Source organism: Prionailurus viverrinus, chromosome B3, assembly GCF_022837055.1.
Source record: "Prionailurus viverrinus isolate Anna chromosome B3, UM_Priviv_1.0, whole genome shotgun sequence".
Classification (NCBI taxonomy): domain Eukaryota; kingdom Metazoa; phylum Chordata; class Mammalia; order Carnivora; family Felidae; genus Prionailurus; species Prionailurus viverrinus.
The window spans coordinates 108,869,052-108,890,758 of NC_062566.1; the positions used below are offsets into that span (position 1 = coordinate 108,869,052).

The 21,707-nt window shown below is 38.9% G+C and overlaps 2 protein-coding genes across 10 annotated transcripts in view; both read left to right on the forward strand.

Annotated features, from left to right (window-relative positions):
* Nucleotides 1–6,445, forward strand: part of GARIN2 (golgi associated RAB2 interactor family member 2) — a 34,830-nt gene extending 28,385 nt beyond the window's left edge. For 4 of the 7 annotated variants that reach the window (XM_047861027.1, XM_047861026.1, XM_047861025.1 and 1 more), the window contains 2 exons: nucleotides 659–687; nucleotides 3,184–4,345. In XM_047861027.1, the coding sequence (XP_047716983.1) occupies nucleotides 659–687; nucleotides 3,184–3,248 (94 nt within the window). In that variant the 3' untranslated portion in view covers nucleotides 3,249–4,345. Of the gene's footprint in view, nucleotides 1–658; nucleotides 688–3,183; nucleotides 4,348–6,326 lie in introns of those variants that run through there. The other 3 variants (XR_007152696.1, XR_007152697.1, XM_047861028.1) reach the window with 3 other exon arrangements.
* A 7,538-nt stretch (nucleotides 6,446–13,983) lies between these two features.
* PALS1 (protein associated with LIN7 1, MAGUK p55 family member) overlaps nucleotides 13,984–21,707 on the forward strand; it is a 95,731-nt gene continuing 88,007 nt past the window's right edge. The window contains exon 1 of one of the 3 annotated variants that reach the window (XM_047864419.1): nucleotides 13,984–14,110. The gene's annotated coding sequence lies outside the window, so the exon portion shown is untranslated. The other 2 variants (XM_047864418.1, XM_047864420.1) reach the window with 2 other exon arrangements.

A 21,707-nucleotide genomic window follows, 5' to 3' on the forward strand; every position in this document is an offset into this window, starting at 1 on the left:
ATCCAAAGGCATTTCCGAAAGTGAAATGGTCTGAACACCTGACAGATAGTTTTCTATTTTATCCAGTAAGCTAAGTAAACTAACCAAGTACTAACTTAGGCAAATACTTGAGCATGTCATTTGCCTGCAAGATTCCCAAGCGCTGTCACCTCCATCAGGGCCATAGAGATTGTGATGAAGCCAGAAGAAGTGGGTACCTTCTAACCCCAGGCATCCATCTATTCCAGAATTTCTCCCATGTCTCTATGAGGGCCTATATTCCCAACACAGGCTTCTATGGAAGCCCCTGAGCAGCAGCGATTAGCTTCTCTCTGCCTCAGCCCCAAATGAGTTTTCCAACGCTGGAGAGGCAGCAAGATAGGGATGCCCACAGCCTCACCGAGTGACAGGTGATAGAGAAAATAAAAATAGATTATGTGTCATTATATACTATTCACTTTTATGGCTTTTACAGGTTGGATAGCTTGCATGTTGACAGAATTTTAGGTAATTTTACTCTAATATGTGTTAATAATGTAATACCCTAGCTTGCTACACATGTTTCATTACCACCTACAAAGCATTTAGGAAAGACCAGTTACCTCCTACTTAGTAATTCTTTTCTAAATATTTGTGGTTACACTGGCAAAATTTTGAAATGTGCTGTTTATTTTTGCAGGAGCATGAGAACTGATTCAGGCACTTCAGGTATGGAACAAATTCCACTACATTTCTTTGTGATCTCTGGTATCCAGTAGTCAACCTTGGGTCCTGGAATAAAGTAGTTATGAGCAAAGGAATCCAGCTAGATGTTTTGATGTGTCCCCTTTGCTCCATTCTGAGAGTCCTACCATGCAGGAACTATTCTTTAAAGCCTGTCCTCATGCTATCTTGCAAGTGGTAGGCATCACTGCACTTTTTCTGTGCTGGTAGAGTCAGTTTTCCAGTTCCCTGAATCCAGCTCACTGGGCATGAACCACTCCCAGGCCTGCTCAGCAGGCAGAACCCAAACAATAAGGTCTTGTATCCTTGCTGGTTTGGAAGGAAAGTGGTCTACCACTAAATTTCTTGGTAAATCTACAATTGTATAGTCCTTACTTGTATCTGGGGCTCCGCTTTGCTGTCGGGTGATACTATTTAATGTTTTATTCAGCAGTTGTTTCTTTACATACTCTCATGTCTGAGGATCTTTTAACTTCTTAGCAACAAGTTTTTAACATGGGGTTGTCATATGGCACCAGTGGAGATCTGTCCCCTTGCTTGCTGCTGACCTACTTCTAAGTTACTGTCTAAGTTGAGGGGTGGATAGGCCTCAGCTCCAGTCATGCACATAAAAGAACATCATGGAGAGAAAAAAAAATACTTCTGCTTTAAAATCCAAGAACCCGTGAAGGCATTCTCAGTCACATTTGCAAGAGTCCTACAAAGAAGAGCAAACAACTAGAGGATAGTGTTTATATAAATGGGATTTTTGTCTGTAGACCTTACCACTGAGCTTTGGTGTCCAAAAGTACCAGATGAACTTCACTGGGATGTGAAGTTCCAATCTACAGTATTGAACCTGAGAACATTGTAGGGAAATGCCATTGTAGTTTATAAGAAAAATGCAAAATCTCCTTTGCAATATATAGAATTTTCACCTACCAATTTTTACCTCAAGTTCTATTTCAAAACGAAATCACAGTAAATTTATAGAAATTCCAGAGATGTCCAATAGCCAGATATTTTCGTCTTACTTTCTAAAAGCAAGGATAAATCTTGCATCAGCCTTATTACTGATAATTAGTATGTTAGCATATGATTAGCACATAATTAGTACAATCACATACAACATACATTCTGAAGCACTAGTTATTTATGCATTGGGAATTTATAATTAATGTAGGATATTGATACATTTATTTTCATTCCATATGTGACTGATTCTTTCACCTGTCTTCTGGCACAGGCTTAGTTTTGTTGAACTGAAGAAGCATTTGATCCTTATCTATTATATATGAGGCACCGTGGCAGACTCTGAGAGAGATTAAAAATACATAATAGGACATCACCTGGCCTCAAGAGATGGGCCCAAATAACATAAAGTAAAATGTTATAGGTGCTTTCAGAGAAAAGTGGAGAATATAGTTTTAGCTCAAGAGAGAAAATCATGAAAGAGTCTATGAAGGAAGCAGTCTTTGAGTTAGGAAAAGGGAAATAAGAATATCCTGGGTATAGGATACAGTAAGAGCAAAATTGAAGAATAAGACAGTGTTGGGCATATTCAATTTAGGAATAGTGAGAGATGCAGCTGGAAAGCAAAGCAGGATCCAGATTATGGAAGTCTTGGGTTATCTAAGGAGTCTGGATAGTACAGACCTCCTTTTGGCAGGTAAGAGCCACTGAAAGACAAATAACGAAATGAGTGTTATGTTTTAGAATGATTACTCTGACTGCAATTTCTAAGAGAGCTGCAGCAGGCTACAGGTAGGAAATCATTATAATGGTCTGGGGTGAAATGTGTCAGTCTTAAACCTAGGGGGGGAAAAAAAGCCAGATGGAAACAAGGATGTGAATATGCAGTTAACAAGATTTATTGGACTGACTACTTGTGGGGACAAGAGAAAAAAACAAAAAAAAAAAACAACAACTGAGGATGACAGAGTTTGAGAGGCAACTTAACTAGGAGGTAATGAGTCCATGAAACAAGCTGGGAAAATGAATTACAGGAAATCTGGAAGGCAATGATGAAGAAACCAGCTATTAAATACTGCACCTGGAATCAAAAGCCCTAGGTTTGAGTTCTAACTGCACTTCCTCTGTTCCACGGATGTGTCATTAATGTCTCTGGACCTCAAGCTTCTTCAGCTGCCAAATATGTGTGCATATGGGTGAGGAATTGAAGAGGGCATGGTTAGCTGTCTCAAGACCCTTTCAGCTGTTATGACTTTATAAGCTGACATGTTTATGGTCTTGGTGGCCCATCTTTGTAAATTTAGCAGGCAGCTTAAAATGGGGCTCTGAGAATCAGGAGCTAAGCAAAGGTAGAGCAAACATGCAGTGACGTTTGTCACACTCAGCTTGTTAAATCATGAGGATGGTACAATATACAAATTTGGCTTGCAGTTTTCACAAAGTATTAATTATTTTTCCTGGTTTTTTTTTTCATGTACTTTCTTATTCTTTCCACTTTTCTCTCCTGTCTTCCCATTTTTCCTTACTTAGGCTTGCATAGTATTTTGATTTTCCCTCTGCTTAGCATTTCTTTCCCCCTTTTTACAGTCCTCTAAATCACTTCTTTTTGCCCTTTCATACCCTTACTCACACTTAACACTTTTTACCCCAAGAAGAGCAAGGATTCGTAGAATCTTAATCCCTTGTTCCATTGAATTAGACTAAATGTAGACTAAAAATGAGTCTGTGAATCTGATTTCTATTCTAGGCAGTAGCCAGAATAGTAACTGCTCCCCACTGCAATAAAACAAAACCCTGGTCCTATTAACCTGGTCAGATTCACATTCACCCAACTCCAGGCAATGCTACCTGAGGACCATGGTCTCTTATTCATGTCTCAAACCACTCAGCGGTTTGACAAAAGGACACTTTTTCTCCTTTCTGAGTAAGGCTTTGGGTAAAGTGGACTCTGAATGTACTGTTTTCATGAAAAGGCTGCAGGAAGAGCCTAGGCTAACACTGTCTCTCAGGATCTGGGTCCATCTGTCCCTTTTCTTGACTTTTAATTTCTTACCTATCTAGGTTTTACTCACTTTAGCTCTGTTGATCTCTTTACGGTGAGCCCAAACTTAGGCTTACCTTTGATCCTATAGTATTTTCCCAAGATGGAAAGCAATCAGACAAAGGATAGACATCCAAGAAATAGAGAAGGGAAAACTGCTACCAAACACCGGGAATTTCCTCCCCATTTATATCCATCTTTCTTTTCCACTTTCCTCTTAACTATTGCAAATCAAATTCTTTGCAATCTTAAGTAGCCATGTTCATTCTGTTTATGAAACCCAGTCTAAAAAAGAGAAAGGATGGGAGGACCCTAACAAGGAAACTGTGAAATTTAACAATGGGCTCCATTGGGAAAAATAAAGACATTTTTAAATTTAAGACCAAATTGAGTTCTCTCTCCTGTGCTTTTCTCTCTTGCTTTTGGCTTTTTTTCTTTCTTCTTCACTTCCCCTCTCTAATGATCTCTATTTCACTTTCCTCACTATTTTTCTTTTCGCCCTCTGGCTCCCTCCTCTCATGTCAAATCTTTTACCTCCCTCAAACTTGTGCCTCATCTGTCTCCCCCTTTCTCAGGGGAATGGATGTGAGGAAAGGAAAGTAAAACAGAAAAAGAAAAGGCCAATGGAAAAAAACATGTAAGACAACCTAAAGGTAATTTTTTACAATTATAAGTTGCTATAGATGATAAAGGACAGACATGACACTTTCACAAAAAGTTGTCAATAAATTGAATCTTTTGACATTGAATCTTATTGCTTCTATTGTAGTAACAATAGAGGTGGAATGGAATGTTGAGGGTTCATTGTAGTTTCTGCTCTAGAATCCTTCAAGTGTCAAAATGTAATGTCGCACAGGGATTAGGGGAGCTTCAGGTGAGGCACTAGAAGAATATTACTTGCTGCTGCTTTTACAAGTGATTCCATCATTCTCATCCCTATTCTTTCTCTTTGTTCCCTCCTCAAACTCTTTTCCAACCTTGGCAGGAACCACATGGCCATATTTCATCTGGGCTCTGATGTTGGAATTGAGGTGCCCACCCTTCTTTCCACTCTTCTGTGTCACTCTGCCACCACAGTCAGCTTAGCATTTGGGCACTTATTAATAGGAACTCACCCAGATGCACACCATGGGCCAGACGTAATGCACCAGAGGAAAACAGTGTAGCCAAAAGATAAAAGCCCATGCACAATACCCCCGGCCTCTCTTCACACTCCTTCGTCTAGGCCTGTTCTTTCATCATTTCTTTCCTCCCATAAGTGTGCTCTTAATATTGTTCTATGGTGGCGGTGGACAGTAAAGGAGGCACTCAGGGTGACGTGTGTTGGTACCTAGGGAGGGTCCCAACCCCTGTCATTTCTCAATATATTACAGCATTTAGAAAGAGAAATTCATTTAAAGATAACTCAATATTCTACAATGATCCCATCTTTTGACTGATATTTTCTATAATGATGAAATTTCAAACCCCAGGGTCTTATGAAGAGAGATCTGCAAATGCAAAGAAGGGCAAAAATAGTAATATACATACCATATTTAAATATTGGCTTCTAAAATTTAAAAAGTGGCTCCCAGATATTTAAATTGTGAACTGCTGATATATAAGAAAAAGTAGATGATTTAAAAAAATTTTTTTCTTTTTTTTTTTTTTTTTTGAGAGAGAGAGAGAGAGAGAGACAAAGCATGAGCAGGGAGGGGCAGAAAGAGAAGGAGACACAGAATCTGAAGCAGGCTCCAGGCTCTGAGCTGTCAGCACAGAGTCCACATGGGGCTCAAACTCATGAGCTGTGAGATCATGACTTGAGCTGAAGTCAGACACTTAACCGACTGATCCACCCAGGTGCCCCAGATGATTTTTTTTGATTGTGAAAAATTTGGGGTACTAATCAAGACTTCATATTATCACAACTGAAAAAGTAGGAAAGTTACTTGGCCCCTTATTTATAGTGAGCATATATTATGTGTATGTAAATATATATATATGACTTATTTTAGGACTCAGACTAGGACAGATCAAGGACTTGCAAATAATTCAGTGACACATCTATAAATTTTAAAGACTAAAGCCCATAATCTTAATCTTGGCATCTTGATTTATTAGATTCTTTTTTTTAATTTTTTTTTTCAACGTTTATTTATTTTTGGGACAGAGAGAGACAGAGCATGAACGGGGGAGGGGCAGAGAGAGAGGGAGACACAGAATCGGAAACAGGCTCCAGGCTCTGAGCCATCAGCCCAGAGCCCGACGCGGGGCTCGAACTCATGGACCGCGAGATCGTGACCTGGCTGAAGTCGGACGCTTAACCGACTGCGCCACCCAGGCGCCCCTTGATTTATTAGATTCTTATATGAATAGAAACAACCTTTAAAAACAAAAAATTTAAGAAATTATAAGAGGTTCCTTTAACATCACTTCAACCTCTAGATTTAAAAAATGAGATCTTATCTGTCCAAAGGATCTTTACTGTTAGATTAAGAAGAGAAGCTATATTAAAAATGCAATTTTACTTATTTCAATCACTTATTTTACTTATATTTAGTTTTTTAATGTTTTACACTTAACAGTAATAACTTTAAAAATATTTTGTGTTTTAGACCTTTGAATTGAACTGACTTTTCCATCTTTTTGGCAGATAAATACAAACTACTAAACTAAAAAATAAGAACAACTCAAGAAATAATAACCAACAGAAGAGAAAAACAAGGCAGTGTCTTCCATGTGGCAGAAATAAAGGCTACTACTAATCAATCATTAAGTATTTAAATCCATGCCAATCTAATTTCTTACATCTTGATTATCATAATTGGGGATATCAGTTTTAAAGGAAAAGTAGAGAAACATACAGAACTATTAAGGTTTTCAAATTATAAACTCAATTTTTATCTATAGGGCTTCTTTGCTTTGGAGTTATTGGTTAAATTTGTTATTCTCTTTGGTTTTACTTTTCTCACTTGGACATTAGCCCAACTCTGTGTTGTTTCTAACATTAAGCACTATGAGGTCCTTGAAGGGGCACCATGGTCTTTAAGTCTTTGTGTTCTAAGTGTTGAGCACATGGCCTGAGAGACAGTATTTGCTGAATCAATGAATGCCACTTCCAAACAGGTTTTTTAAAACTCCTATACTTAAAAAAAAGAAAAAAGTTTATTTATTTTGAGAGAGAGAGAGAGAGTGCACACGCACAAATACACAACAGGGGAGGGTCACAGGAGAGGGCCAAAGAATCCCAAGCAGGCTCCATGCTATCAGCACAGGGCCCAATGTGGGGCTCAGTCCCATGAACCAGAGATCATGACCTGAGCCAAAATCAAGAGCTGGACGCTTAACCAGCTGAGTCATCCAGGCACCCCTAAAACTCCTATGCTTTTAAATATAGAAAAAGAATTACATACAGTCCCTATCCGAAGAATAGTTTGGATTTTTAAAAGCCACCACTTACTCCTTTTCAAAAAGCTGCTAGTCATTCTACAATGTGCTTTGCATGCTTTCTCAATCTTCACAATCTAAAGGGGTATTATTACTTTTCTCTTTTACAGATAGGTGGTGAAAGTAGAGCTTACCCAAGTTACTTGTTCAAAATCATGTAGCTGGGGAAAAAAGATATATACATAGAAGATCTCTCTCTCTCTTTCTCTCTCTCTCTCAAATTTCACACAAATTGTACTGGTATTTCTACTGTGTCCTGAGTCGCAACAAGGAATATGTCTCACCTCCATTTTCTCCTTCTTGTCCCACAGACAAATCTCTAGAACTATATGGTCCAGTATGGTAGCAACTGGGTCTATGTGGCCACTGAGCACTTGAAATGTGGCTAGTGCAACTGAGAAACTTAATTTTAAATTTCTTTTAATTGTAATTAAATTTAAATTTAAAAGCTGAAGCAGCATAGAATATTTTTTCATTAAACATAAATTTATTGTTTTGGTACGGCTACATTTTTTCACTTTAACTGTTGAAAATTTAGCACCTGAATTGAGATATATTTTCAGTATATGATATACATCAGATTTTGAAGACTTAGTACAAAAAAAATAAGAAAATATCTCAATAATTAAATACTGTTTAAATTACAGTATTTTGGATATATCAGGTTAAAACTTATAAATTAATTTCATGTTTCCTTTTACTTTCTTCATTAGCTACTAAATAATATCTCACAAAATTACATATGTGCTAACATTACATTTCTATTGGACAGGAAAATCCTCTTTCCATTCCCCTCGGTTCACAATCCCAGGGAATTACTCCTCCTCTTATCTTTGCTCCAGAGGTAAAAGGCATTTCTTTACCATTTCCACAATCAAGAATGAAATAGAAGGGGTGCCTGGGTGGCTCAGTCAGTTGAGCATCTGACTTCGGCTCACGTCATGATCTGACCGCTTGTGGGTTGGAGCCCCGCGTAAAGCTCTGTGTTGACAGCTCAGAGCCTGGATCCTGCTTCAGATTCTGCGTCTCTGTCTCTCTCTATGAGTTCATGACCTGAGCTGAAATCAAGAGTCAGATGCTCAATCAACTGAGTCACCCAGGTGCCCCTAAATGTTTTCATTTAAATGAACCACTTTCCTTGTACCATTTGCAATTAACCACGCCCCCCCCCCAACTCCCACCCCAGCCTACTCTCACCCCTTACAACCACTGAATGGATTTTACCTTCTAAAGATTTGGATTTTTTGATGAGGAAAAAAGTTTGTAAATCCCAGATATCTGTTTCCACTGAGTTTTTGCAAATTCCTAGTTAGAATTACCTCCCTTATCTGATCTGTAATTTCCATCAGAAACTGTTCCTCCGACTGACTTCCTTGACCCTGTCTCATGGCAGGGGTATGTCTGCTTTGAACTGACACATCCATTAAAGAATCACACATATAATAAGACCTTATAATCACTTAGATGTTAGAAAAAAGATATCTAAGCTTGTCAGAGACTTCTGTCAGTTCAGGAATAAAAGTGAAGTGCAACTAATTTTGACTTTTGAAGGAGCTTTCTGCCTTCTAATTCTCAGCTGTATTAATTAAATGAGGGATTATTGGGGCGCCTGGGTGGCTCAGTCGGTTAAGCGTCCGACTTCGGCTCAGGTCATGATCTCACAGTCCGTGAGTTTGAGTCCCACGTCGGGCTCTGTGCTGACAGCTCAGAGCCTGGAGCCTGTTTCAGATTCTGTGTCTCCCTCTCTCTCTGCCCCTCCCCTGTTCATGCTCTGTCTTTCTCTGTCTCAAAAATAAATAAACGTTTAAAAAATAAATAAATAAATGAGGGATTATTATAGTAGTTAAAATCAACCATGAAGCATAGGAGGAGGTGGTAAAGAGCAAATAGTTTTCTTTTCCTTTTTCTTTTTGCATTTGCCATACTCTCTCCCTTCTTCACCACACAGAGGACCACTTAAGAACAAAAACAATCATATTTAGACAGAAGTTATTCCTAAAAAAGTTCTGACATGTTAAATTTGTAATACTCATTAGAAAGTCTAACGGCAATGTTGAGCCAACAGTTGAATACATGATTCTGGAGTTTGCAGCAGAAGTTCAGACTAGAGATCAATTTAAAATTGACAGTGTAGGGTCACCTGGTTGGCTCAGTCAGTTAAGTGTCTGACTTTGGCTCAGGTCATGATCTCAAAGTTTCTGAGTTTGAGCCCTGCATCAGGCACCGTGGAGCCTGCTTGGGATTCTCTCTCTCTCCATCTCTCTCCACCCCTCCCTCTCTTTCTCTCTCAACATAAATAAACTTAAAAAAAAATTGACAGTGTATAGATGGAATTTAAAGCCATGATATCAGATGAAATCATGTAGGGAGTGAACGATGAAGAATATGATAAGAATAAGGACAAATGATTAATGCATTCAGTGTAGAACACTGTTATAAGCACTTTACATATATATTCAGTCTTTACAACCACTGTAGTAGGTAGCTACTTTCATGATCCTTAATTTATAAATGAGGAAACTGAATCTCAGAGAAATTATTTTCTTTTGATCAAACGGTCAGCAAGTGGTAGAGCTGGGATTGAAAGCCAGGCAGAGAGGAAGTAAACACTGAATGTTAGAATCTTGGGACACTCCAATTTTAAGCATTCAGGGAGATAAAGAACCAGCAAAGGAGATGAGGAGGAGGTTCCAGTGGGTAGGAAGAGAAGCTCTTTTCAAGAGCCCAGAGGATAAAATGGAGAAAATGCTCAGTGGCATCCAATGCTGCTGGCAAGTCAAAGTAAGATGAGAACCAAACATTAACATTTGCATTTAACAAAGTGGCTCTAATTAATGACTTTGACAAAGGTTATTTTGAAGCAGTGGTGGAGTTAAAGCTCAGAGTCAGTCCAAGAGAGGATAAAAGAGGCATTTAAGTTCAACTCTGGAGTTCAGCACAGATAACATCCCATTCCCAGTCATAGATATTCACATATAGATATGAATTAAAGCAGCAGCAAAGATTTGTTGTACAGACAAAATATAGATTTGATTGGGAGCTTAGTGAGGAAAAGATATGGGAAATTTTTATAGCTATTTTCAAGGAGAACAAACTTGATTTCCTTTCTCTTGGCATTAAGTCTTGATCTTTCCTTCCTTTAAAAAATTTCCAAGGGGTTGGCTCAGTTGGTTAAGTGTCTCACTCTTGATTTCCGCTCAGGTCAAGATCTCGTGGTTCGTGGGTTTGAGCCTCATATGGGGCTCTGTGCTGACGGTGCAGAGCCTGTTTGGGATTTCTCTATCCCCCTCTCTCTCTCAAAATAAATAAATTAAAAAAATTTTTTTCAAAGCTCCGAATTTGTCTACCTCCTCTCTTCAAAATAAAATTTTTCCAGGACCATGTTTTATGTGTCTACTCATCCCCAGCCTGGCACAGAACCATCCAAGTAAGGTACAAATGAAAGTGTGATAAATGACTCACATCCTAAATACTGAATATCTTACCCTGAAGTTATGGTTGATACTTGTTGTTCCCATAATAATCCCATACTTTTCTTTGCGTACTTCACCTATTTAAATTGATAAACGTTTTTTACTCATCTTTTTAAAGTCATGTACAAGACCTTGGTTTTTCTATTATTGAAGGTATTTTCATAATAGTTTTTCTCTATTCCTTTCTTTGTCACCCATCATTACATAGTATAAGACTTTACCTTTGAGTCCACAGAACACCTTATTTTCATTTGCCATACTTTCCTCATGTATTTTATCTATATGGGATTGTCTTGTCCCTTTCCCAAGCTGCCTGTTAATTCCTCCCAGATGAGAACTGTCACGTTTTAATTCCTTACAGTACAGCAAGTATCAGTATATATTTTTTGAATTAATGTGTGAATAGTAAAGCTATTTGAGTTGAATGATACTGACCTGTATTAAATAATACTGCCGCTAACCTTAGACAGTGGGACCTCTCATTCCGCATGGCAACAACTGCATAATGCTTTTAGCTTAGAGACATAATTTTTTTAGCTAGATGAAAGGTGAAGAAACACATCAAAATAAAAACTAAACACAATGAAATTCAAAAACTTCAGGGCTTGTTGGTTTGCTTTCTTTAACTTTTTAAATGTTTATTTATTTTTGAGAGAGAACAGACAGAGAGTGCGCACGCAAATGCATGGGGTGGTAGGGAGGGGCAGAGAGAGAGAGGGAGATACAGAATCCAAAGCAGGCTCCAGGCTCCAAGCTGTCAGCACAGAACCTGACATGGGGTTCCAATCCACAGACCATGAGATCATGACCTGAGCTGAAGTCAGATGCCTAACCAACTGAGCCACCCAGGCACCCCTGTTGGTTTGCTTTTTTTGGCTATTTTATACTTTTTAAATATGTGTAGTTAATAATGAACTCACCCACTAATTGCTTATTTCATAACATACATGAATCAGTGAGTATTCTTTTAGTTTACATTATTTCTGATCTCTGGTTCATACAATTATAGAGATTCGGCTGCTAACTCAGTTATGGAAACAGCTTTCACTAGTGCCTAGAGGTAAGAAAACCAGAGGGATATTGATTATATCCTTTAGTTAAGGATTTCCCATATAATGGTGAATGGTAGAATCTTGAAAACTGAGATTTCAGATCTGTTGCAAATGTCTGAAATGAAATATTAACATATTTCCTCAAGACTTTAATGAAATAAAATGTATAACATTATATTATATAAACATATAATAGAGGCTGTTGGCAGATGCCAAAATAAGGAAGGCAGAAGGGTATTTGCTGCCGTTACTTTCCACTGTACACTTGACTTTACAGTTTGCCTTTTACTACTTCACCCAAAATACTTAGTTACAAATTTGCCAGAGTGATTCAGTGGGTGAACTTCCCTATGACAAGAATGAATGACTCTTTTGAGGTTTTAAACCACAGATTACCCATTTCATTCTTTTTTTTTTTTTTTAATTTTTTTTTCAACGTTTTTTTATTTATTTTTGGGACAGAGAGAGACAGAGCATGAACGGGGGAGGGGCAGAGAGAGAGGGAGACACAGAATCGGAAACAGGCTCCAGGCTCCGAGCCATCAGCCCAGAGCCCGACGCGGGGCTCGAACTCCCGGACCGCGAGATCGTGACCTGGCTGAAGTCGGCCGCTTAACCGACTGCGCCACCCAGGCGCCCCCCATTTCATTCTTTTTTAAGGATGAATATTATATTTTCTAACCCCCTAAGCCATCCATGTTACATTCCATATACAGAGGCTACCAGAATTTTAAATCTAAAACCAAACAAACAAAACCCGGAAACAAGAAACATATTATAGATGAGAAAATTTAGGCCCAGGAATCTTGTCATGTATCCCAGAAGTAGTTATCATCAAATCACAGAACTAGTTATCATCAAAACTACAACTCAAATAGAATCACCTTACCTCCACTTTCTATACCTTTTCTTCTTCTTCTTCTTCTTCTTCTTCTTCTTCTTCTTCTTCTTCACACAAGGATATAATTTGAATGATTTGGGGATTCTGGGAATGTAATATTTAGCAGAGAATACATTTTTTTTTTTTAATCTGCCATTGGGTCCACCCTCTTTTAAAACGAAAATACCTTTAGGAAGTAAAAATAATATTTGGAAAGCACTTTAGAAAGGTATTTCCCCATATTTTGAGATCAGTAGCTGCTCTCTCACACAGATAGTGATCGCCATTCTATTAGGGTGGGGTCCTGTGACAGAGGAGTCCAAGCAGCTGGTGAAGCAAGGCTAGGTAGCTGGAGGGTTCATTTGGGCGGTGGTGTTTTGTAAACCTGCTTGGGGCCAGGCAATTGGAAGATATGGGTAAAGAGTGACTATCTTCCTAAGAGGCCATTTCTCTGAACAGGTAGATCAGTGGTTCTTAACTGCAGGCGATTTTGCCACCAGGGGACCTTTGGCAACGTCTAGAGACATTTTGCTGGTCACCAGTGGGGGTAGTGGTACTACTGGCACCCAATAGGGAGAGACCAGGGATGCTGCTAAACACCCTACAATGCACCGAACAGCCCCCATGACAAATTAGCTGGTCCAAATTCAATAGCGCTAAGACTGGGAAACCCTGTGCCAGAGGAAGAACTCACTGAGGAGCTTAGAGGAAGCTTCTTGAATTATTATTTACTTTACGCATTTAAGAGAAAATAGGTCACATACACGCCTTTTTTATTTCCTTTTTGGATGTGACTAACCGTTTCTAAGGAGTCCTGGAGACTTTTTGTGGATTTCCTTGCACTGCATACGGGGTGGCCCAGGTAACTAAGTGCATTCACTCGAGTTTTGTGAAACAGCTGTGGCCCTTCTTCCTTTCCGTTTTTCAGCACTCGGTCCTAGCTGCTAGCTTTTTGGAGTTTTCTGCCGTAACAGAGAATTCTGTGGGACGCTACACATATCCAGGTGTTTAAGTATGTCATGGTTCTTTAAACAAATGTTAGATTGTGTGACGTGCCTCACAGAACACTGGAGTTGCCTCAACGGGAATCAGATTTTCTTCAGGAGCTGACTGACGGGCAGTCAGGGAGACTAAGGTCAAGGGCTCTCCCGACTACAGCCCGCGTCGGACTAAGTCTCAGGGAAATCTCACGTCCCCACACGGCTCGGCCGGGGGGCTCAACCTCAAAGCGGTCGCCTCACGCGGACGAGCAAAAAGCAGCTCGCGTCTCACTTAGAGGCGCGCGAGTGCGCGCGACCCACGGCTCGGGGCTGCGGGGCGGACCAACGAGTGGGCCCTCCCTCCACGCCGGCGCGGGATTGGGCGAACCGCGCCAGCCTCCGGGCCTAGCAGCGGGCGGGGCGCGTCGAGGAGGGAACTGGGATAGGCGCGCCCGCTGCGCCAGCGTGCCGGGGGCGCGTGCGCGGTCTCGCGGCGGCCGCGGGGGCCGGTCTCGCGCGGTCTCGAGGCGGAGTTGCTGGCGGCGGTGGCGGCGGTGACGGCGGCGACTGGCGGTGGGGCGCAGGCGGGGTCTAAGGATTGTGAGGTGGGGAATCGGGAGTTTCTGGGTTCTTTATCCGGTATTTTAAGTGCCGCAGGGGAGCTGTCGTTTGTGCAGTGTGTGGGAGCGGCCGGGGCGGGAGGATCGCCGGCCGCGGTGGCGCAGAGGTAAGAGGACCAGCGGCGGCTCTGTGTAGAGATCTTAATCAACAGGTCCCCGGGAGCGCGTCGGGGGAGGGGCGGCGGGGCTTGTCCCCTCCCCCACCCGCCGCTCGCACTGCCCGGGCGGGACCGGCGGCTGCTCTGCTGGCGTCTCCAGGCGGCGGGAGCCGCGGGCTGGCGGCGCAGGGCGTGAGCCCAACCTTTGTCCCCCGGGGGGAACGCTGGCAGGCCCTGCCCGCTCCCTCTGCCTTGGCGTGGGACCACCCTGGCGGGGGCTCCTTGCCTGCTCGGCCCGAGACGCCGGAGGCACAGCAGGGAGTCCCCTCTTCTCTGCGCCCCCGCCCCCGAGTTCGCGACTCCTGGGACTCCCCCTAAAGCGGGAAGGGGAGATCGGCGGGGCGAACACTTTCCTTTAGAAGACGGAATGTAGTCAGCGTTCCTCTGCCTGACTCAGCTCCTGGTATTCGGCTGCTCTTTGCGTTCTTTAAACAAATAAACAGTTCCTACTTCCTTGTGTCCACTTTTAAAGAAAACCCTAATGTCGTTAATGGTTTCTGATAATTTACTTCAAGTTTGCAAGGTGAACTTTGAAGCCTGTAAATTGTTGTAACCTTCATTTAATGAAAGACGCTTTAAATAATCTTTGGTGCAAATTATGTAACTTCCTAATAATAATAACAACTCACCTTCTGTTTAGTCGATTGGCATACAGTAATGTGTACGGAATTTAGGTTTCGGTCGGAAGGTTTTTCTTGGCAGTGGCGCTAAAATTAAAATCTGATAGCTAGGTTTTTAGAAGTATGTAAGTGTGTGTTTTATCTCCTTGTTTAGAATTGTAAGAATTTAGATTTGGAAAGCCCATAGAACAGGACTTTTGAAATACTGACTTTCTTGACAAGGTAAAAGGTGTTAATATTTCTGATTTTTAAAAAAGTAATCTCATGCTTTAATAATAGTATCCTAATTATGCCTTTGGAATATACCAGAAATTAATAACCTATTAAATTCTGCAGTAGGAGCAAATGACATGTGGTTATTGGTGTCTTTGATGTTTAAATATTGGTGGTAATGAAATTGTTAAGTAAGCTTTTTTTGAATTATGAACTACTGTGTGTGTGCGTGTGTGGTTTTTTTTTTTTTTTTCACTAGTTCCCTGTGGACATGGCATAATAAACTTTAAAAGGCTCTTTAAACTATTGTAGTAGGCTGAAGCTATTAAATTATAATGTAAGATCTTTATAGATGAACAGGCAAAAATACGAAAAGCAATACGTTATTTTATCTTTTTTAAAAAAATAATTTTTATCATGTATCTAAATGACTTTTGGTAGACAGACCTGAACTTGACAAGTAAAGATGGACTCATTAATAATATTAACTTGATTTAGAATATTAAAATGGGAGAATTTTACCTGAGGGTGACCCAAGTCAGTATGGTGGGTTTTGCGGTTTATATGCTCTTTATAAATTATGATCTTGATTAAAAAGTTCATCACAAACCAGGAAATTCGGTCCATTTTATGTATCAATATACTAAGATGTTCTGTTTCTCTGATAGTTTCTGATTTCAGGGTGTCTGAGAAAAAATAGTTTCTCAACATAGATTCTTTATAATTCTTGATTATATATTTATTGAATCATAGAATTCTTGAGTTGGAAATAATCTTAGTGTTGTATAGCTTAACGTCTTCATTTTCTAGGAAAAGGAAAGTGAGGTTTATAGAGTTAAGGAGTCCATAGTTTGACTGCTTATTAGTGGCAAAGTTGAAACTAAATGCTGAATACTTGTCTCCAGATTCCAAGTACAGTGCTCTTTTCACTATATACTATTGTTAGATAAACAAACCAGTAAACTATTCTTCTCAAAATCATATATGTAGCTAGCACGATTGAATCTTCCTGCATTTCTTTTCTTTTTTTAAATAACCACTGAATGCAATTACTTCACTGCTTTCAGTTTTTCAATTATTTTGTTTTCAGATTTTCAGTATTTTAAACAATGTTTAGTGAGTATCTTTGTGCATGTTTCCTCAAGCATATGTATGAGGGTTTCCCTAGAAAGTATACCTACCTGTAGGTGGAATTGCTGGACCATAGGTTGATGCGCATTTTCAGCTTTGCTAGCTGCTATCACATTATCCTCTAAAGTTGTAACAATTTGCATTACTGCCAACAGTATACAAGTCATCCTTGTCCGCACTTGGAATTGTTAGGTGGCAGGTCAGATAATTAATTTTATGCCAATCTGATAAATGATGTTTTATTTTCTTTGTTTTAAAAAGATTTTAACTTTATTTTTAATTTACATGAAATGAAATTAATGCTTTTTCTTGGACAATTGTTTTGACAAATGCATAGAGCTGTGTGACTACCAAAATCGGGTACAGATCCAGCACCCAAAATTCCCTTAAGCTGCTCTTCTGTAATCAACCCTTCTTTCACCTGTAACCCTTGGCAATTAATGACCTGTTGTCTTCCCCTGGAGTATGTCTTTTCTAGACTATCATATAAACGGAATCAATTAGTATTTATTTAGCCTTTTGAGTCTTGTTTCTTTCATTTAGCATAATATAGTTGGGTATTCATCCATGTTGTGAGGCTATCAGCAATTCCTTCTGTTTTACTGCTGAATGTAGTATTCCATTGTATGGATTTACCACAGTTAGCTTATTTGCCAGTTGAAGGATATTTGAGTTAGTTTTTTAAATTAAAAAGACTTTTTTAACCATGAAAAAGCTGCTATAAATCTCTAGGAACAGTTTTTGTGTGAACATAAGTCTTCCTTTCTGGGTCATATGGTAAGTGTGTGTTTAAACTTAAAAACCGGTGTGTGGTAGGCAGAATAATGGCCCACAAAGATAGCTTAATCCCTAGAACCTGTGAATAAATTAGGTTACGCGGTAAAGGCAAAATAAAGTTGCAGTGGAATTAAGGTTGCTAATCAGTTGACTTTAAAATAGGGAGGTTATCCTGGATTGTCTAGGTAGATCCGATGTATCATGAAAGTGCTCTTTAAAAGGGAGAGAGAAGCAGTATAGTAAGAAAAAAAAAAAAAAGATGTAAAACAGAAGCAGCACCAGAGGGATAGATGAAGAGTTCTTGGTTTTGAGGATGGAGAGAGGAGTCAGTCATAAACTAAAGGAATGTGGTCTTTAGAAGTTGGAAAAGGCTAGGAAATGGATTAACAGAACACAGCTTTGCCAGCATCTTGATTATAGCCCAGGGAGACCTATCTCAGATTTTTAACGAAAAGAACTGGAAAATAATAAATTTGTGTTGTTTTAAGCCACTAAGTCTTTGGTAATTTGTTACACAGCATACTTTTCCAAAGAGCCTGAACCACTTTGTGTTCCTACCAGCAATGTGTGAAGAATGTTCCAGTTACTTTACATCCTCATCACTATGTATGGTCAGATTTTTTACCTTTACATTCTGATAGGTTTGTAGCCTTATCTCATTGTGGTTTTTATTTGCATTTTCTTGTGACTAATATGTTGAACATCTTTTCATATGCTTATTTATCATCTGTGTATCTTCTTCTGGTGAAGCAAAATCTTTTGCCCATTTTAAAATTGGATTTTCTTGGGCACATGGGTGGCTCATTTGGTTGAGCATCTGATTTCAGCTCAGGTTGTGATCTCCCAGTTTGTGAGTTCCAGCCCCACATCGGGCTCACTGTTGTCAGCCTGTCAGCGCAGAGCCGGCTTCAGATTCTCTGTTCCCCTCTGGCCCTATCCTGATTGCGCTGTCCCCAAATTGGACTTTCTTAATGATGAGTTTTGAGTTTTTCATGGTCCTTTGTCAAACAGGTGATATGCAGTGATTTTTCTGCCAGTTTGTGGCTTGCCTTTTCCATTCTCATAACTGTGCTTTTTGAAAACAGGTTTTACATTTTGATGAAGTGCAAAGTATCAGTATTTGTGTGTATGTGTATCTCTTGGCATTGTATATAAGCACTCTGTCTAACCCAATGTCACAAAGGTTTTTCTGTTTACAAGTTTTATAGTTTTATGTATATTAAATTTAGATCTGTTTTCCTTTTTGAGTTAATTTTTACATAAAGAGAATTTAGGGTTGAGTTTCATTTATTTGTCCAGTTGTTCCATGACCATTTGTTGAAAAGACTATATCCTTTCTCCATTGAATTGCCTTTGTCTCTTGGTCAAAAAACATTTGACTACATTTTTATGGGCCTATTTCTAGACTCTTGTGTTTCATTGATCTGTTTGTCTATCCTTTACCAATATCACAATGTCTTGATTACTATAGTTTTAAAACAAATCTTGAAATCAGGTAATGTGAGTTCTCCCATATTTATTCATTTTTAAAAATTGTTTTAGTTATTTTAGTTCTTTTGCCTTTCCATATAAATATTAGGATCCTCTTGTTAATATCCACACAAAAAAAATATACTAGGATTTTGATTGGGATTGTGTTTTATAGATAAACAAGGATGATTGATATCTTAACAAAATTGAGTTTTTCCAGTAAGAACATAGTATTTTTCTCCATTTACCTAGGTCTTCCTTTCATATATGTTTTGTAGTTTTCAACATATAAATCCTGTAAGTACTTGATTAAATCTATACTTAAGTATTTCAATTTTTTGGTCCTATTATAAATGATTTTTTAAAAAAGCATGGGTTCTAATTGATCATTGCTAGTATATAGAAATATAATAGATTTTTTTTTTGTATTGACTTTGTACCCTCAGTTTTTACCAGACTCGTTCATTAGTTCTAGGGGTGTTTGTTTTTTGGTGGATTTCCTGGGGTTTTCTAAGTAGACAGTCATGTCATCTGTGAATAAAGAACTGTTTCTTTCTAATCTGATGCCTTTTCTTTTTTTGATTTATTGCACTTACTGCACATCTCACATTCTAATGAGATGTTTGAATAGGAGTGATGAAAGGAAACATCTTTGCTTTGTTTACAGTCTTAAAGGGAGATCATTCAGTCTTTCACCTTTAAATATGATGTTAGCTGTAGATAATTTCATAGATTCTCTAAATCAAGTTAAGGAAATTTTCTCTGAGGTTGCCTGGGGTTTTTTCATGAGTAGATGTTGAATTTTGTCAAATGCCTTTTCTGTATCTGTTGAGGTAATCATGTGGGTATCTTTTCTGAAATCTGTTAATATGGTGACTTACACTAAGCAATTTTCAAATGTTGAACTAGCCTTGCATATTTCTAGGAAAGCTCTGGAGTTGTTTCAAATAAAAGTAATTTTGGGTTATTTTTCTTTGACTTGTATACATTAGCATTTATTCTTAACGATGAAGAAGGAAACTGAATATAAGATTTTGTGAGAGGGGTGCCTGGGTGGCTCAGTCAGTTGAGTGTCGGACTCAGGTCATGATCTCGCAGTCTGTGAGTTCAAGCCCCATGTCGGGCTCTGTGCTGACAGCTCAGAGCCTGGAGCCTGCTTCAGATTCTGTGTCTCCCTCTCTCTCTGCCCCTCCCCCGCTCATGCTCTCTCTCTCTCTCTCTCTCTCTCTCTCTCTCTCTCTCTCTCTGTCAAAAATAAATAAACATTAAAAAAAAATTTTTTTTAATTTTGTGAGTGAAGTGTTCTTTTTTTTTTTTTTTTTTTTAACATTTATTTTTGGGAGAGCAAGACAGAGACAGTGCGAGCAGGGAAGGGGCAGAGAGAGAGGGAGACACAGAATCTGAAGCAGGCTCCGGGCTCTGGAGCTCTAACCCATGAACCATGAGATCATGACCTCTAACCCATGAACCATGAGATCATGACCTGAGCTGAAGTTGGACACTTAACCAATTGAGCCACGCAGGTGCCCTGCAAGTAAAGTGTTTATAAAGGCAGAGGAGTCAAGATATTCCTTAATAGTTATGTACATTTTACATGTTGGTAGGACTTAAGTTTTCTTGGTCTATACTGGAGTTTGTACACTGTAGTTTACCACTGCAGGACTCTTGTCTAAAATTACTAAATGAAGGAAGAAAATATTATTTGTATCATTGTAATCAAATACTTCTCATGCTAATTTAGGAAAGCTGTTTAAATTTATTTGAATGCTGAAGTAAATTTAGAATGAAGATGAAATTATTTAATTAGAAGATTTTTACTTGGAATAAAGCAATGGGAATTTTATTTTATTTTTTTTAATGTTTGTTTATTTTTGAGAGACAGAGCATGTGAGCAGGGGAAAGACAGAGAGAGGGAGACACAGAATCTGAAGTAGGCTCCAGTCTCTGAGCTGTCAGCACAGAGCCTGACGCGGGCTCAAACTCATGATCCGTTAGATCATGACCTAAGCTGAAGTCAGATGCTCAACCGGCTGAGCCACCCAGGCACCCCAAAAGCAATGGGAATTTTAAAAAACAACAAAAACCCAGCCTCTTTCCTCACATCAGAAAATCAACCACAGACCTTTGAGAAATCACATAAATGTTTGTCTTAGTGTAGAATGAATTTAGCGATGTATTAAATAAAAAGTATGAAGTGAAATATAAGTTACCTGTAAGAAAAAGGCTCTTTTTTGCTGTACTGAAGATGTTCCTTCATGCAAATTTTGGGTATATGGTAAAAAGATGCATGTTCATTTTAACATTTGGAATTGTGAAGTTTTTCCTCCATCAGTTCAAACTAAACCATCATTATGAAAATAAAGTTTCATTAATTTCATAATCAAGCTGTTTAATTTCAACATTTTTGTAAGTTTGGGCTTATATGATTTAATCATAAAATTCAAGCATTGTGGCCTCTGTCTCATATAATTTTAAAGTTTTCTTTTTAGTTTACTAGTTGTCCCAAGACCCTGAACATTGAAGTTTTGAGGCCTCTGAGGTTCTTGGCAATTTTGATCCTTTAAGACAAGGGTTGACAACTTTCTGTAAAGGGCCAAGATAGTAAATACTTAAGCTTTGGGGGCCATATCATTTCTATTGCAAGTACTCAACTCCACTGTTGCAGTGTAAAGGCAGCCAAAGAAGTGAATGTTCCAGTAAAACTTTATAACAACAGGGTTTGCCTGACTTGACCTGTGGTTTTAGTTCGCCTACTTTTGTTTTGGGCAAAAAGTCAGCAGGAGAAATGAAAATAATTGTAGTAATGTAGTGGTAAGAGCATTAGGATGAGCTTAGTTGGGAAATTAGTCCATGCTGTAATTCCCAGCCAGGCTCTCACTTTCCTCGTCTGTAACATGTAGCTGCTTCAGAAGATGATTAAAAAGATTAAAATAAGGTATTGAAGGCCCTGAGCAAAATATTCTGACAGGTGGTAGATACTTAATAAGTATTTGCCTCTCCTCCAATTTTGTTGCTGTGTAATGCTTTGTGATCAACAGATATTAAATAATTAAGGAGATTCAGGTTTTTTACAGTTTGTAGTATATCTAAAGTTATTCCAAATATTAGAAATTATTAGAATAAGGATTAGAAATAATTGTGTTTATAGCTAAATTGCTTTGAATTATGTTTTTTTTTTTTAATGTTTATTTTTGAGAGAGCACGAGCAGGGGA